The following is an 18,233-nucleotide window of genomic DNA, read 5'->3' on the forward strand; positions in this document are numbered from 1 at the left end:
TCAGTTGGCTCTGTTGATTCACTTCACACAATAGATCAAAGCATGAAATAATGTGAAGATATGTTTTTATTTAGCTCTGATAAACATTCTCAAAATAGGCTATTTGCATACAGTGCCATTGCCTGCCTGCCTGCCTCTGGTGATTTCAAGAAATGTGTGTAGGCTAGTCTAATGTACACTTTACTTACTTATTAATATCTGTATGTATGATGGATTGTTTGACAAATTACCTGACCCCCATTCAACACCTCCTTTACAAAGTCCTCTTAAAAGATGCAATACTGCAGTAGTTTTCTTCTTATATTAGCTAGTTGTGATAGACTATTGCATTCTGTGGTTCACCAATGCTGTCGTATCTTTGGCGCAGAGGCTTTTTGTATGGCAGAATGGGCACTGGGACTCCCCTGAATCGATCCATTAAATCCAATCCTCCAAAGAAATTCACCAAGATGATGCCCAACTTGGCTGGCATGAAGCTGAAACAAAAGAAAATGCACTTGAGATCAATAAGGTGACTATTATAAAGTAACTCAGTGGTAGAGACTTCAAAACTTTAAATTCTCCCTCTGCGACAGGTGTCATTAGGTGTGGCCTATCAATCCCTGGATTCAGTGACTGACCATTGAGCTTCTGATACAAGAGAATGGCCTTGGGAAAATGAAAAGAGACGACTGAGGTATGGAACTAATGTCTACCTCTTTAATGCCATGAGGAAGTACAGACTGGAGGGTAGCAGTAAATACATCTTCTCCCTCAGGATTGCATCCACAATCATCTTTGCTGCATCCCTCTTGTCCATGATGGGCAGAAAAGACGGCCACCTAAACAAGAAGGGAAAATATAGAAATTACACTAGTATCATTATTGCCAGTTTCAGTTACCTGGGGGGGCAATCATATAGGGATAACTTACTTTGTCTGACATCCTCCAAACATGGTTGTGTTGATCAAGTAAGGACATACTATAGTAGTTTTGACCCCCTCCTTCTTGAGGACAAGCATCTCTAAGGCAATGGATTCAGCAAATCCAACAGCTGCAAACTTGCTGGCACAGTAGTCTGTCAACAAAAAATGTTTATGTTATAACAAAGTCAGTAAATTATTATTAAATTCTGTGGAGTAACACTATGGATAGAAGCTAATATTGTTTTGTTTCAGGGCTCACTCCAAATAGTGTAAATGACCCACATGAAGATTCACCCACCTGCTAATCCGTTCATAGCAAACAGTCCTCCATGACAGGCCACACACACAAGATGCCCATGGTTCCTGGAGATCATAGCAGGGAGGAAAGCCTTGTATGTCTGTACAGATTCATGTCAGAGAGAAATGTATGGATCATCATACAGGATACAGATCAACTCTTAAATAAGGTTTGAATAGTTTTGTTTGCCTCCCCAGAAATTACAAGCTGAATTACCCAGAAGTGAGCAGCGACATTGACCCTCAGTGTTCTGTCCACCAGGTTGTCTGGGGCCTCTGTGAAGGTGTACTTTCCTGTCACTACTCCTGCATTATTCACCAAGATGGAAACATCCCCCACCTCCCTCTTTACCTGTTGAATCAGCAGGTGAGTCAAAGTGTACATCAAATCACACACAGTGCTTGGTGGATAAGGTACTTTTTTCTCCTGTTAAACATGATATTACCAATTACACACAGTGTTCACATTATTATACACATTATTGTGCACATTTAAAAAGTTGACTGTCCTAAAAGTTATATCAGCTTTCATTCAAACATAGAACAAACCACCTTACCATGTCTGCAACTTTATACACCTCAGTCCGTCGACTGCAGTCACAAGCATAGGCATAGACGCGTATGTCCAGTATCTGGCGAAGTTCCTTGGCTGTCTCATCAAGAGCTTCCCAGTCGACGTCCCAAAGGACCAAGGTAGCCCCACGACGACCCAGCTCCTTGGCTATCAGTTTGCCAATACCATTGGCTGCCCCTGTTACCAACACTATTTCCCCTTCCACGTCCTTCCTGGGTGGCTGGACGAACAGACGCACAAGGGCCTCAAAAAGGTAAAAGATTGCTCCAATAATGAGCTCAAAAAAATCCTTTATGTAACACAAATTTAATAGAAAGCCCTCAAAACACTGGATCAGTTGGTTGTGCATATTTGCTGGGCTGACCCTCTTACTACAATATTTTCTTCTCTTTTAAAAAGTCTCTAGGTGATATCTTCAAATCGCTCTAAGAATTTATTGATCCGTTTATTCAAAGTCTCGTAACATCATGTCCCTCTCTCTGATTAGACTCAGATGTCCCTCCCCTGTCCTAATGTCAAAGGCTGTCATATGAGTGTTTTATTTTTGTTCTCTCATATCTGCTGTGTCACGTTGGTGTTTGACCTGTCACCTAGTAGTCAGTGGACATTTGTTATGAAGATCATTTTAGATTGGGTTAATGTTAGCAGGCCTATGACAGCCCTATTACTGTTCATTAACGTTACTACCACTACCATTAGTAATAGTTGTAGCTACTGCAGTCACTACCATTACCGGGAACTATATAGTATAGCCTTGTAGACCTAGTAGCAACTAAATACTTGGCCTACAGAGCAACAATTATGTTTACCCTAATTAAAACGTATTTAACGACCATAAATCCGTCTGCGGGCAAATAAATATGCACTTAATTCATGTTGTCATTCATTTCGTATTGTGGCATAACTGTAGTGTACTTGTTTATCCGCGTCACATCGCTGGGAAGGGGATGTAGCTCAGTGGTAGAGCGCATGCTTTGCATGTATGAGGCCCCGGGTTCAATCCCCGGCATCTCCAGGGAGGTTTTTTTTGCAATTCGATAACACTGGCATATGTTTTTTCATTTGATCCGTTTAGTTTTGCTATGTTTGACAAATATTTTACAAGTCCGAGCTCCGGATATTTTCGTGTGTTAGGAGTTACTGCAGGGTTTCCCAAGCTCGGTCCTCGAGACCCCAAGGTGTGCACGTTTTGGTTTTTGCCCCTAGCACAACTGAGCTGATTCAAATAATCAACTAATCATCAAGCATTGATCATTTGAATCAACTGTGAAGTGTTGGTGCAAAAAACGTGCAGCCCTTGGAGTCCCGAGCAAACTCTGCTGTAGTGGGTTATAGTCCGTGCTTCATTGAATTTTAGCCGGATCATCTCCCCCCTGCCAGAATCCCCCCTCTAATTTCTTTAATTTTGTGGCTAGAGTCAAATACTTGCTGTGGCACACATCCGAGTAAAATACTTTCTATAGAACAAACTTCACATAGACAACCGAAATTAATAATTAATGTATGTGTGTTATATTAAACATAGAGGAGGGAGTAAAATGCTGGCAAGCAATAAACATTTCAGAACAACTATGGCTGAATTTTTATCCTTGCACTTTCAAAAATACTAGTCGAATAAGACATGGGAGATATTTATTTATAGACTAATACATATCAGTAGCGGATTTAGGTACGGGCGACATGAGTAGCCGACCAGGTCGGCATCTTGCCGGGGTACGCACAGGGCGCCATACAAGCTAGCATACACTTGAAACAAATAGCAAACTGCAGACAAAAATGCTTTCTGCTACTAAGATCAGTGAAATGTAGGCTAAATAGACAAAGGAGTGAAAAGCAGACTCTCAACTACAGTAGCAAGCAAGTCGCAGCAAGGAACAACGCGAAGGGAGGGAGAATTTTGGCAGGGGTGAGATTTTCGGCACAACACCAGCACCTCACCGTTTTGAACTGTTTCGTTCCGGATCCCGCTCATGGCATGAAATATAAGTTTTACTTTTTGCAATGTAAAAAATGTTAATAAAAGCGATCAAAGTTAATTCATACATCTTCTTTAAAAAAAAGCATACCGTGAGAAAGTAGATTTTCAGCAGGGCCTGCTATTCTAAGAGTCGATTCGGGTTGGGCCCGGGTTTGTTATGGTTTGCTTAACATTGAACACGTTTACATGTGCCCAGTATTCCGGATAGTAGCTAATATAGAAGCTGTTTACATATTAAACAGTTTAGCTTCCGTCCCTCTCCTCGCCCCAATCCGGGCTCGAACCAGGGACACTCTGCACACAACAGTCACCCACGAAGCATCGTTATCCATCGCCCCACAAAAGCCGCGGCCCGTGCAGTGCAAGGGGAGCAACTACTTCAAGAGCTCAGAACGAATGACGTCACCAATTGAAACGCTATTAGCGCGCACCCCGCTAACTGGCTAGCCATTTCACATCGGTTCACATCACGCACTTTTGATATCCCGCTCTGGAGTATCCCTGTAGTCATGAATAAACAGAATATTCCTCATTTAAATTCCTATGGGTTAAATGGAATAGTAACTGAAATCTGGACACTGACTGTAGGCGTATAACCTCTCACGTGTAACACTGCGTAATAACCTATACTATTAACTCCTGCAGAATTGTGCATTTATTGCAGTAAAATGATACAATATTTATACACCAATGATATGCGAAAGTGAGCCTGTGCAGACCGTGAAAAACAACAGTAAACGGGATAAAATGTTACATGCCACAGTAGCATATCCCATCTAAAATCAGCATATCCCAGGGATTTTATCTGGGTTTCTCATAACTGGGATCCATGCCTTTTCGGTTTATTATGGGATATGCTTACATGTGTTACAAAATATGTCAACAACAAAAAATAATAATAATGGGATATCGGTGTGTATGTAAACGTGATCAGTTTAACCTGTTTGAGACCAATGCATGGACATAGCTGTGTGAGAAGCGCGCCTGTATCTCTCACAGAACCAGTGGCGGGGCCCCACCTGTTTTGATCCCCACACTTTTAGGTAAAATATATTCTCTATATATGTATTTATTTTTATTGTGGGGGCTTGTCTGTTTTGCTTGTTATTTTGGCATTAATACGTGTAACATATCAGTTAGCAAACAATGTAAAAAAATAAAATAAATAAGTGTAAATGAGTTAAAGCAGCACACAAACATGGTCTCTTTTTTGCTTTCTTGAGTAAGGCATCTCCGAAAAGCAGGTGTTTGAGCCTAGCTCAGTGCTTTCTGTGGTGGTGGTGGTGGGGCTAGCAAGCAGAAAATACAGAGCGTTGCACCGGATTGGCTAAGTTTTCTGTCACTCATGGGACAGTAGGTCATCCCCAATTCTAAGGTTAGAGCTAGAACGTTTTTGCCCCTTGGGTTCTGCCATAGAGTTATATTAGAAGTGCCCATCCAAGAAGCCTCAAGGTCATTGGCCACAGATAGAATGACATCAAATCACGTTATATATACAGTCGCTTTGTGTAACGAGTGCGCTGAGAGCCGGGAAGCAAGTTCAGGGAGTGAGTGTTTTAATAAATAAAACAAACAAAGAACACGCACCACAAACAATGCATCGACACGAAAACAGCATCAATAACACCAGAGGAAAGAACCAAGGGGAGTGACAGATATAGGGAAGATAATCAAGGAGGTGTGGAGTCCAGGTGAGTGTCATGAGGCACAAGTGCGCGAGGCGATGGTGACCGGTGTGCGGGATAATCAGCAGCCTGATGATCTAGAGTCCGGAGAGGGAGTACACTTGACACTTTGATTGGGCTGATCATGTCAACATCGTACTTTCAAAATCTTAGCTGGCAAGCTAACAGTCGTCACCATGACTCAAATCGACAATCAAATCTTTGTCATATGAAGAGAAATTAGAGATAATCGTCTCGGTGCTCATCGGCTATTGGACGTAAACATTACACAACAAGTTGGAAATCGCAAATTGGTCTATTTTCACCAACGCGGTATTGTAAACACATTGTTCGTGGCCAGTATGTGCTTGTTTGCCTATAATCTGTTGTAGAGAAAGGTAATCATAAAATATTGTAAGAGCTTTCATTGTCTGCTTATGTAAGAACGGCCCATGTTCTGAATTCTGTCGCTATACATTTTTAAAAAATCTACATTTTGAAACATTTTTGTAAAACCATGTGAGGTATAAATGGACAATCTAAAGGGTGTGCAATGTGTGTCTATGCCATCGGGTTAGCTACAACCAGTTTTGAAAGTGTTTGGAGTAATGGTTAAAGGGCTATTGAAATTTGAAAAATGTGAATTGTCACTGTTGACGGTCCCTAACTGCTGTTGGTGGACGTAAAGAAAACTACAGGCGAATATCCGTCGAATATCCAACCTGAAACTGTCTTTACCTCTTAACAGTTTGTGGGCACCGTTTGTCACCGTTATAGTGCAAGTAATGTATTGTTTCGTGCTGTGTTGTTGCTTTGCTGGCACGCATCCCTCCAATTTTTGTTTGTTTGCCCCACCAAGATGTACATGCTAAAATCGCCACTGCACAAAACTAGAACAAGATTAACTTTTTATATGATCTCTCTCTGCTCCAATTCTGTAGATATGAGCCTGCACCTCATCTCTCCTGCGTTGTACTTCATCATTTCTTTCCGTAGAGTCATATCCGCGTGAAGTGGGCTAGTAGGCTACCAGAATATTTGATCAACTTTAAAATAAAGTCAAATCAAATAAGTTTATTTGTCACTTGCGCCGACTACAACAGGTGTGTAGACCTTACAGTGACATGCTTACTTAGGCTCTAACCAATAGTGCAAAAAAGGTGTTAGGTGAACAATAGGTAAGTAAAGAAATAAAAAGAGTAAAAAGACAGGCTATACAGTAGCGAGGCTATATACAGACACTGGTTAGTCAGGCTGATTGAGGTAGTAGGTATATGGTTGAAGTGACTATGCATATATGATGAACAGAGAGTAGCAGTAGCGTAAAGGAGGGGTTGGTGAGTGGCGGGACACAATGCAGATAGCCCGGTTAGCCAATGTGCGGTAGCACCTGTTGGTCGGCCCAATTTAGGTAGTATGTACATGAATGTATAGTTAAAGTGACTATGCATATATGATAAACAGAGAGTAGTAGTAGTCGCAGCAGTGTAAAAAGAGGGGTGGGGACACACAATGCAAATACCTGTTCAGGAGTCTTATGGCTTGGGGGTAAAAACTGTTGAAGTCTTTTTGTCCTAGACTTGGCACTCCGGTACCACTTTCCATGTGTTAGCAGAGAGAACAGTCTATGACTGGGGTGGCTGGGGTCATTGACAATTTTTAGGACCTTCCTCTGACACTGCCTGGTGTAGCGGTTCTGGATAGCAGGCAGCTTAGCACCAGTGATGTACTGGGCCGTACGCACTACCCTCTGTAGTGCTTTGCGGTCCGAGGCCGAGCAATTGCCGTTCCAGGCAGTGATGCTCTTGATGTTGCAGCTGGAGAGCCTTTTGAGGATCTCAGGACCCATGCCACATCTTTTTAGTTTCCTGAGGGGGAATAAGCTTTGTCGTGCCCTCTTCACGACTGTCTTGGTGTGTTTGGACCATTCTAGTTTGTTGATGTGGACACCAAGTAACTTGAAGCTCTCAACCTGCTCCACTACAGCCCCGTCGATGAGAATGGGGGCGTGCTCGGTCCTCTTTTTCCTGTAGACCACAATCAGCTCCTTTGTCTTGGTTACGTTGAGGGATAGGTTGTTATTCTGGTACCACACGGCCAGGTCTCTGACCTCTTCCCTATAGGCTGTCTTGTCGGTGATCAGGCCTACCACTGTTGTGTCGTCTGCAAACTAAATGATGGTGTTGGAGTCGTGCCTGGCCATGCAGTCGTGGGTGAACAGGGAGTACAGGAGGGGACTGAGCACGCACCCCTGTGGAGCTCCAGTGTTGAGGATCAGCGTGGCAGATGTGTTGCTACCTACCCTCACCACCTGGGGACGGCCCATCAGGAAGTCCAGGATCCAGTTACAGTGGGAGGTGTTTAGTCCCAGGATCCTTAGCTTATTGATGAGCTTTGAGGGTACTATGGTGTTGAACGCTGAGCTGTAGTAAATGAATAGCATTCTCACGTAAGTGTTCCTTTTGTCCAGGTGGGAAAGGGCAGTGTGGAGTGCAATAGAGATTGCATCATCTGTGGATCTGTTTGGGAGGTATGCAAATTGGAGTGGGTCTAGGATTTCTGGGATGATGGTGTTGATGTGAGCCATTACAAACCTTTCAAAGCACTTCATGGATGTGAGTGCTATACTGGTCTGTATTCATTTAGGCAGGTTGCCTTTGTGTTCTTGGGCACAGGGACTATGGTGGTCTGCTTGAAACATGTTGGCATTACAGACTCAATCAGGGACATTTTGAAAATGTCAGTGAAGACACCTGCCAGTTGGTCAGCACATGCCCGGAGCACACGTCCTGGTAATCCGTCTGGCCCCGCAGCCTTGTGTATGTTGACCTGTTCAAAGGTCTTACTCACGTCAGCTACAGAGAGCGTGATCACACAGTCGTCCGGAATAGCTGATGCTCTCATGCATGGAGTCGTGATGTATGATTCAATCTTAGCCTTGTATTGACTCTTTGCCTGTTTGATGGTTCGTCGCAGGGCATAGCAGGATTTCTTGTAAGCTTCCGGGTTAGAGTCCCGCATCTTTAAAGCAGCAGCTCTACCCTTTAGCTCAGTGCGAATGTTGCCTGTTATCCATGGCTTCTGGTTAGGGTATGTACGTACAGTCACTGTGGGGACGATGTCCTCAATGCACTTATTGATAAAGCCAGTGACTGATGTGGTGTACTCCTCAATGCCGTCGGAAGAATCCTGGAACATGTTCCAGTCTGTGAAAGCAAAACAGTCCTGTAGTTTAGCATCTGCTTCATTTGACCACTTTTTATATACCGAGTCACTGGTGCTTCCTGCTTTATTTTTGCTTGTAAGCAGGAATCAGGAGGATATAGTTGTGGTTGGATTTACCAAATGGAGGGCGAGGGAGAGCTTTGTACACGTCTCTGTGTGTGGAGTACAGGTGATCTAGAATCTTTAGTAAAACAAGCGAGAGAGGCTTTAGGCAAGAACACATCGGCCACCACCAGCAAGTGAACTACTCATCATTGGGTGAGTCAGTGACACTGAAAAATGTTTTTAGGACTAATTTCCCTCCTGGTATTGTAGCCTACAATATGTGCATCTCCACACACCTAGACCTAGGCCCTCCATACTCAACCGGCGGATCGGATTCGTACCCAGGACAGGGTAAAAAATACTTTACTTGCTTGGGCTTTGACCCCTGGTATCATATAAACACAAATTAAATATGGAAGAATTGCAATGAACTCAAGGAAATTAGCTTTAAAACAGGGGAAACAAACCTCTGCCCCATGCAAAATGTGGAGAATCTGCTTTAAAACTGCAACATTTTCTCTCTGCCAACTAGAGTGGTGTGTACAGGTTGGGATTTGTTACTACGCTGATAAATTACATTATACATCTGGACCTTTGCCACCTATGAAATTTGTGACTGGACCTCAAATAGTAGTTGAGCACCCCTGGCCTAGGCTATTGATGGATTTAAGACAACTTAGTTTTGATTGATCTCAGGTTCTTAGTTTGTCAATGTCAAAGTAGCCTGTTATTTCTATAATCTGTGCAGTATTAAAAAATATATTCTCCAGTCATGGAAAATGTATTTGAATTGCTTTTAAATTCCTTTATAAAATGCCAACATTTTCTGGGATCCTAGAGTACTAAAAATGTAACCCATTTGTGTCACTTGCTCTATGCCTGCTCTATGCCACTACTCAAATGCGATGATGATGATATGCATTCAATGCTTTTCAATAAAGGGGATTTTTTTTGTTGTCTCATGAGTTCCTGTACACCAGACGTCTCGTTCCCGAACCTCCGGATTTACAAATGAAAGCACTAGTTATAATGGGTAGCGCACAAAAGTAAACCACGATCGTCCGGTCTAATTTCTCGTGTTTTTTTCCTACCTTTATTATTTTTGTGTGCAATATTGATTACAGCATGTTGGGTTTGAACGGAGTTAGGAAGAAAGGGATTTCATTGTACTTGTGCACGTGAGATTAAAAATGTAAAATTGAATACGCCCACGTACGTGCCAGACAACGGTAACCAGGGTGTACGGATGTTTACCAAAATGTCTGCCTCCCTTGTCACTCAGTCTACTTAACGTCAACAGCAATAATTTAGGGATTATATTTAATTTTCTAACGATTTCACATTTACAGCAGTTATACGGATTATTCTAGATTTTAACCATGCGACTAAAACATCTGAATACCATTTTAACGGCCGCAAACTTGACTGTTACTAGCTAACATTTAGCCACCAGGTCTAGCTAAAGTTAACGTTAGCAAACGTTACTGTACGTAACGTTAATGCTTTGATGACTAACGTTAGCTTGCTGCTAGTTAGCTCTGTCTAGTATCTAGCTAGCTAGCTAGTTAAGGACACATACTAAGTCTAACTACCTTTTTTTTAGTAGCTAACTAATGTCAATTTTATTCAACGGATGACCAAGGGAGTGTCTGTGTAACGACGTTAGGCTTTTTGGTGTGGCTCCAGAGACCGTATTGAAGAACACTGTCAAATCAAAGTTTATTTGTCGCGTACACAGATTGGAAGATGTTAAAGCAGGTGTAGCGAAATGCTTAACAGTATGTTTCTAGCTTCAGCAGTGCGTTATGTGCCGGGTTCACTGAGGGTACAGCCAGCGTCGTGTGAAGTATACTGACATGTTATCCAATTTGTGGTCCATTTACCACAGAAGCGAGCTACCAAAGTGACTTGTATGATATGGGCACCGAATTATATAAAATGTGCTGTATGAACTGTGGACAGAGGTGTAAAGGGATACGTTCTCTACTAAACCTGCTGACTCTAAGGTGCGTTATCACCACCATTGTCGTGTGACTATCACATGTTATACTCACATCAATTACATACACACCACTTTGTCAGGTCAGTTTGATACCGGAAGCTTTTCCCTGAAATACTCAACTGAAGCTGTGTCTGATCGAGTGATAATGTTCTGATATTTATTTTATTTAACTAGGCAAATCGATGAACAAATTCTTATTTACAATGACTGCCTACACTGGCCAAACCCGGAGGATGCTGGGCCAATTGTGCGCAGCCCTATGGGACTCCCAATCACGTCCGGTTGTGATACAGTCTGGATTAAAACCAGGGTTTCTGTAGTGACGCCTCAAGCACTGAGATGCAGTGCCTTAGACCGCTGAGCCACTCGGGAGCCCAACCTTATTGCAGTATGGAACGAAGAGCTATGTTGTCTTAAGACAAAGGAGATGATTGTGGACTACAGGAAAAGGAGGACCGAGCATGCCCCCATTCTCATCGACAGGACTGCAGTGGAGCAGGTTGAGAGCTTCAAGTTCCTTGGTGTCCACGTCACCAACAAACTAACATGGTCCAAACACACCAAGACAGTCGTGAAGAGGGCACGACAAAGCCTATTCCCCCTCAGGAGACTGAAAATATTTGGCATTGGTCCTCAGATCCTCAAAAGGTTCTACAGCTGCACCATCGACAGCATCCTGACTGGTTGCATCACTGCCTGGTATGGCAACTGCTCGGCCTCCGACCGTAAAGCACTACAGAGGGTAGGGCGAACGGCCCAGTTCATCACTGGGGCCAAGCTTCCTGCCGTCCAGGACCTCCATACCAGGTGGTGTCCGAGGAAGGCCCTATAAAATGACTCCAGCCACCCTAATCATAGAATGTTCTCTCTGCTACTGCACGGAAAGTGGTACCGGAGCGCCAGGTCTAGGTCCAATAGGCTTCTAAACAGCTTTTACCCCCAAGCCATAAGACTCCTGAACATCTAATCAAATGGCTACCCAGACTATTTGTATACTGCTACCCTCTGTTGTCATCTATGCATAGTCACTTTAATAACTCTACCTACATGTCGCCAGTAGCATACCACCTTGCATACAACTGCTGGCTTGCTTCTGAAGCTAAGCAGGGTTGGTCCTGGTCAGTTCCTGAATGGGAGACCAGATGCTGCTGGAAGTGGTGTTGGAGGGCCAGTAGGAGGAGGAGGGTGCCGTCTTTCGGATGAGACGTTAAACGGGTGTCCTGACTCTCTGAGGTCATTAAAGATCCCATGGCACTTACTGTAAGAGTAAGGGTGTTAACCCCAGTGTCCTGGCTAAATTCCCAATCTGGCCCTCAAACCATCACGGTCACCTAATAATCCCCAGTTTACAATTGGCTCATTCACCCCCCCCTGTAACTATTCCCCAGGTTATTGCTGCAAACTTGCCTGGTAAAATAAAGGATAAATTAAAAAATAAACATGTACATACTACCTCAACTAACCGGTGCCCCCGCACATTGACTCTGTGTCGGTACCCCTCTGTATATCGTCTCGCTATTGTTATTTTACTGCTGCTCTTTAATTACTTGTTACTTTTAACTCTTATTCTTATCCATATTTTTTTGAAACTGCATTGTTGGTTAGGGGCTCGTAAGTAAGCATTTCACTGTAAGCTCTACACCTGTTGTATTCGGCACATGCGACTAATAAAATTAGATTTGTCAAGGCCATGGCATTTTCTCCCGACTCAACAAAAATTGCCATTGCCCAAACTGATAAATTATGTTATGTCTACAAAATCTGAGAGGAATGGTAAGCATAACTTCATACTTCTCATAGTTGTATTTTGGCTGGGTTTTAATTCACAGTTGACCAACCTGTAGCCTCTCCTTGTATCAATTGTGATGCATTCTTCTTATCCCTCAGACAGGGGTGAGAAGGTAATCTGCAACAAAATTGTACAGACTGTAAAGTTATCTTATTTTAATCAACAACATTCAAATTAAACACATTTCATCCTGGTTCAGAGTGCTTTGACATGTTTGTTATGGCTGGCAGAACACGCAATCGTTTTTGGTTTAACTGAGGGAAAGGTGTGTAAACATTTACACAATCTTTTAAAAATTTATTGACAGCATTTTTTTTTATTAACAAAGTTCAATAATTTTTCTGAACATTGTGTTGGAACTTGACATGTTTTGTTTGCTTCCTCTCAGGTTCACCTTGCACTCACAAAAACAAACAAGTCATCTACAGTCTACGGAGAAGATTCCTACGTTGTATCGTTGACAACAGTGTGCTCTTGTTCTTTATTTCAACCTTTTCACTCAAAGTTGTAATCTGGTGGTGATTACAATAATAGTGAACTCTCTGTATACTGTCTCTGGTTCACAGTTGAAATCGCATCAGGTAGATGTGCATTGATGCATGTTGTGTATTGATGTGCATGTCTCATCTTTTTGCAGGGTAAATTGTTGACCCACCCTTGCCAAACCATATGCCCTGGCATGGGGAGCCAACAGCATCATAGTGGCTGGATGTGACAAGAAGATAGTGGCCTATGGCAGGGAAGGTCAGGATGCTGTCCTTGCGGGTGTCACACCAGCCTTGGCTTTGGCACCCCCTCCTGTCCAACTCAGGCGTTCGGCGTTGCAGGCCTTCTTGCTGCTGGCAAACGCCCTTCACTCATCAACCCATGGTCTCGTCATCATTACACACACCTGGTTCCAATCCCCACGCTATCACTGTGTGTGTGTGTGTGTGTGTGTGTGTGTGTGTGTGTGTGTGTGTGTGTGTGTATATATATATATATATATATATATATATATATATATATATATATATATATATATATACACTCCCTCTGTCATTTGTCTTGTCAGTCATTGTAAATGTTGCTTGTTTTCCTGAGAGGAATCTCTCCTATTTCCTGAACTTTATTTTGCACTTTAGGTCTCGTCCTGCATTTATTTAGATATATATGTGTGTGTAGAGAGATATATATATATAGAATGAGAGAGAGGGGGTTTTAATAAACTCAGTAGTTCTAAACCTGCGACTGCCAACTCTACGCCTTTGTCAGTGGGTTTGTGGCTCAGTCTATCTAACTGAACATTGTCTCTCCAGATGATTGTAAAGAACCTGTCCACAGGGATTGCAGGTTGTGCTGAAATCCCACTACGGCCATGAGATAGACGAGGTGAAGATCATGAAGAAGGACTGCTACCTGGTGGCCCACACCTCTGATACCCTGCTGCTGGGAGACTTGTCCTCCAACAACCTGAGTGAGGTATGACAGTCTGGCCATTCACTGGCAGATGGATATGGGGTTATTTTATATTGGAATTGATGCTAATCTTTCACTATAGTTATTTATTTACTTGCCTCCACTCATGTGGTATTGCAGACCTAGAATTTGAAGTGAGCAGTTGTAAGATTTAACTTGTTATGGCTGCAATCCCGATATCGGGATATAAGTGTCATCAACAACCGCTGAATAGCATTGTGCTACATTCAATAAATATTACTACAAATATTTATATTCATGAAATCACAAGTGCATTATAGGAAAACACAGCTTAGCCTTTTGTTAATCCACCTGTCATGTCAGATTTTGAAATTATGCTTTTCAGTGAAAGCAATCCAAGTGTTTAAGTTTATTGATAGCATAGCATAACATGTACACTTAGCATCAGGAAGCTTGGTCACGAAAATCAGAAAAGCAATCAAATTAATCATTTACCTTTGACCTTCGGATGTTTTCACTCACGAGACTCCCAGTTACACAACAAATGTTCCGTTTGTTCCAGAAAGATGATTTTTATATCCAAAATACCTCCATTTGTTTGTTGTGTTCAGAAATCCACAGGAAAGAGCGGTCACGACAACGCAGATGAAAATTCCAAATAGTTTCCATAATGTCCACAGAAACATGTCAAAAGTTTTTTATAATCAATCCTCAGGTTGTTTTTAAAATATATAATCGATAATATATATCAACCGCAAATGTCTTTCACAGTAGGAGAGAGGAAAACAATGGCCGTCCAAAATACTGTTGCGCGAGCAAAACTCATGTGACCACTTGACGCGACGTTATCGTTCTGGCTCATTTTTCAAAATAAAAGCCTGAAACTATGTCTGAAGACTGACACCTTGAGGAAGCGATAGGGAAAGGAATCTGGTTCATATCCCTTTAAATCCAGCAAAGGGAGGCTATGGAACATGGAGTTTTCAAAATAGAAGCCACTTCCTGTTTTGATTTTCCTCAGGGTTTCTCCTGCAATATCAGTTCTGTTATAATCACAGACAATATTTTGACAGTTTTGGAAACTTTAGTGTTTTCTATCCATTACTAATAATAATATGCATATATTAGCAACTGAGAGTGAGGAGCTGGCCGTTTACAATGGGCACCTTTTCATCCAAGCTACTCAATACTGCCCCTGCAGCCATAAAAAGCTAAAACACTTAAGTACTAGAAAATACATTTCATTGCCCTCGCTGACTGGTGTCTATTGTAGGCCACCGTCCCCTCTACACGACGTCTCAACATTACAGCTGGAACAATAACCGTGTAACCAATGGTTATGGATGAAGTTCCAAGGACCTGTTTTAAAAAGTTATAATAAGAAGTTTGCGGGCTGTCAGGATTCAGTCTGCTAATATCTGGTTAATTGTGAGTTTAAGGAGCCTTCCTATGCTGAAGTGCTGATGTTGAAAATGACATGTAGTAATAATAATAATACGCCCTGGCTGCAGGTATATGTGTAAAGCACGGAGTGTCGCCCACCGCACCTCACCCCAGGTGAACAAAGACCCCTCTGCTCTTATTTTTTCAGATGGCAGGGCTCCCAGGGGGAATGAGAAATTCTTCTTTGAAAATGAAATGGTACAATTCCCAGTTTTAGCTTTGTCTGCAGTTTTTATGTGCTATTGTGAGGAGTTTTCAGCCACTGCTATCCCCATTTATGAATAAGAAAATACCTGTCATGCACCTGTTAACTGGCTGTCATTGCTTCTTCAACATAGGAATTCTGAATTGTCTCAGAGTAGGGAGTCAGCTGCTGACTGATGTGTTGTCAGCTGTGTATGATTTGCAACACTGGGGCGCTGATGCTGGTGGAGTACGGCAGCAACAACATCCTGGGATCAGTGAGAACTGAGTTCATGAACCCACATTTCATCTGGTTGGTGTTCACCCATTTTCCTCCTAATGCATATTATATAATAGAAAGCAGTTTATATACCTTTTTTTCAGTCTACTACAGTAATGTTAAAAATGGTCACTAGGTGGTAGTGTTGAGCTTTGGTTGTACATGACAGTAAGGCATACTTAGTTTGAATGAATAAGAAGGATAAGTCTTTTGCATAGAGCTGTCAAGACAGTTTTCAGTGGACAAAGTTAGTCATTACAAATCCATCCTACTGCATCCTACTTTAGGCTGTCAAGATTGTCAGGTTGGAGTTACTTCTGTGCTAATGTTTGGAGGTTCAGGCTGGTATTAACATTCTTCCTGATCTTTCTGCCTTACACTGTCTGCATCTCTAGTGTTTGTCTCAATGAGCGCAAACAGAATGGATTTGAAGACAGCAACAAGTTAGCCTACCTGATTGACATCAAGACCATTGCCATTGGTAAGTGTGTTTGTGGAAGGTGATGCTATGAATATGTATGATGCGGAGAGTATGCTCCCTGAGACCGAGGACATAAAATCATGACTTCTGTGCTGCAGAAATATATTTTTTCAGGTTAAGCCAAGGTTGACTGGGGTGCTTGTTGACTAACTTTAATTCTCAGGCCAAAAATACATGGACTTTTGTCATTTCCAGAAGTGTAAAATAGATTATTTTATCTCTGCTATTACTATCTATTGAAGTGATTTGCAGCCAACTTGCCCGTGTGAAGTAACTGCTAAATCTTTGAACTAAGTGTTTGCAACCTTCACTCTCAGCCTCAGTTCCAGCCCAGCCCGCCACTCCACTCTTATTGTAGATAGTGTCTAACACACAAAGACGCTGACTTGCCCCTTTTTGTGATGAATGATCCCCATTCATGTGGAGGCAGGCAGGTGCTGCTTCGAGCAACCTGGCCCCCACGTTGCTTTAGGTATTGATTAGGTAAACGACCGTTTGATTGTAGCATGCCCACACCCCTCCCTCTCTTCCCTGGAGCAGCCTGAGACGCCGGACCCTGTGAGGGCCGGTACAGAGAGATACTGAAACAAACGGTCATATGCCACTTTCTGAGAACGATGCCTTTCAATTAGGTGTTGACCCCACGGCGTTCCGGACATGCGAGGTGGCGAGCGGCTGTGTTAAGTCTGAATCACCTCCCAAGCAGCGCTGAGCTGAGCACCATCTGCCTGGTCCACTTCCTGTGCTAATTAAGTCCAGGGATGTCCTTCTGTCGGCTGCCGAGCTGTTTTTTATTTTTAGGTGGTGAAAATGAGAAGCAACCTCCATGCAATTTATTTCTCCCCCTTGAATGACAGGCGCAGTTATTTATTTTTGCCTCCCTCGCATTGTCAGTTGTGTACTTAACCTGCTCTGAAAGTGTAAATTGGAAAATGCTTTTTTAGCCATGTTTCTCGGAAGCTTAATTACAGAATAAAAGGAGAGGCAATGCCAGGCCTCTGTCAAATGATTTATGAGAGAATCATAGATGTGTTTGTTCGAGTGGATGGATGCTGACTGTGAACATTGCCGTATTCATATTTCATTATGTCTTTGTTCTGTTAGCCCATCAGTCACAACATATCTTTAATTTATCTCTTGTCTCTAGCAGATGGATAGATATATAATGTGGCTTTAAACGTAATACACCACCTCTCCCCTTAGTTCAATCACTCTGGAGTTGAATGTTTTCTCTCTCTCTCTCCCTCAGCCGCCCGTCAGTGATTGATACTATGCCCTACAGGCACAGCTCAGGTAATCTTCTCCCTCCCACTCACAGTGGATTTGGCTGGCGGTTACAACCTGGGAACCATCAGCCATGACTCCAAGACTGACTTGTTGGAGCTCAACTAGATGGGGCGCAAGCTGCTTTACAGGTACAAGAAGCTGCGGGTGAGGCAGCAGCTCAAAGTAACGGGCTGCCTAGAGCTATGCCTGTTTGATGTGCTCTCTCTTGGGCAAAGGATGACAACCATTTTAATTGGGAATCCCTTTGGGAGCTTCTGACTGAGAAGTGACAAATTCTACTCATACATGGTGTAAAAAAAACTATTAAGAACACCTTCCTAATATTGAGTTTCACCCCCCCCTTTTGCCCTCAGAACAGCCCAAGTCGTTGGTGTATGGACTCTACAAGGTGTCGGAAGCGTTTCACAGAGATGCTTGCCCATGTTGACTCCAATGCTTCCCACAGTTGTGTCAAGTTGGCTGGATGTCCTTTGGATGGTGAACTATGATACACATGGGAAACTGTTGAGCGTGAAAAACCCAGCAGCATTGCAGTTCTTGACACAAACGTATGCACCGTATGTACCCTGCTCAAAGGCAAATATTTTGTCTTGCCCATTCACTCTCTGAATGGCACTCAAACACAATCCATGTCTCAAGGCTTAAAAATCCTTCTTTGACC

General features: G+C 42.7%; 1 protein-coding gene, 1 long non-coding RNA gene and 1 other non-coding gene across 3 annotated transcripts; 2 read left to right on the forward strand and 1 right to left on the reverse strand.

The window, feature by feature from the left end:
• Window positions 1-48: 48 nt before the first annotated feature.
• si:dkey-221h15.4 (uncharacterized protein LOC563950 homolog) lies at window positions 49-2,946 on the reverse strand. The gene is made up of 6 exons (XM_024420429.2): window positions 1,760-2,946; window positions 1,420-1,554; window positions 1,204-1,303; window positions 913-1,057; window positions 696-821; window positions 49-476 (listed from the first exon to the last, which is right to left on the reverse strand). The coding sequence occupies exons 1-6, from the start codon at window positions 2,123-2,125 to the stop codon at window positions 308-310; spliced, it is 1,041 nt and encodes a 346-aa protein (XP_024276197.1). The 5' UTR covers window positions 2,126-2,946; the 3' UTR covers window positions 49-307.
• trnaa-ugc lies at window positions 2,720-2,791 on the forward strand. The gene has a single exon. It is a non-coding gene; the product is annotated as a tRNA-Ala (tRNA).
• Window positions 2,947-13,509: 10,563 nt separating the features above from the next.
• LOC112250351 lies at window positions 13,510-18,193 on the forward strand. The gene is made up of 6 exons (XR_002953518.2): window positions 13,510-13,940; window positions 15,490-15,539; window positions 15,680-15,837; window positions 16,200-16,285; window positions 17,535-17,700; window positions 17,926-18,193. It is a non-coding gene; the product is annotated as an uncharacterized LOC112250351 (long non-coding RNA).
• Window positions 18,194-18,233: the final 40 nt, after the last annotated feature.

The sequence above is a fragment of the Oncorhynchus tshawytscha genome, linkage group LG05 (assembly GCF_018296145.1).
Source record: "Oncorhynchus tshawytscha isolate Ot180627B linkage group LG05, Otsh_v2.0, whole genome shotgun sequence".
Classification (NCBI taxonomy): domain Eukaryota; kingdom Metazoa; phylum Chordata; class Actinopteri; order Salmoniformes; family Salmonidae; genus Oncorhynchus; species Oncorhynchus tshawytscha.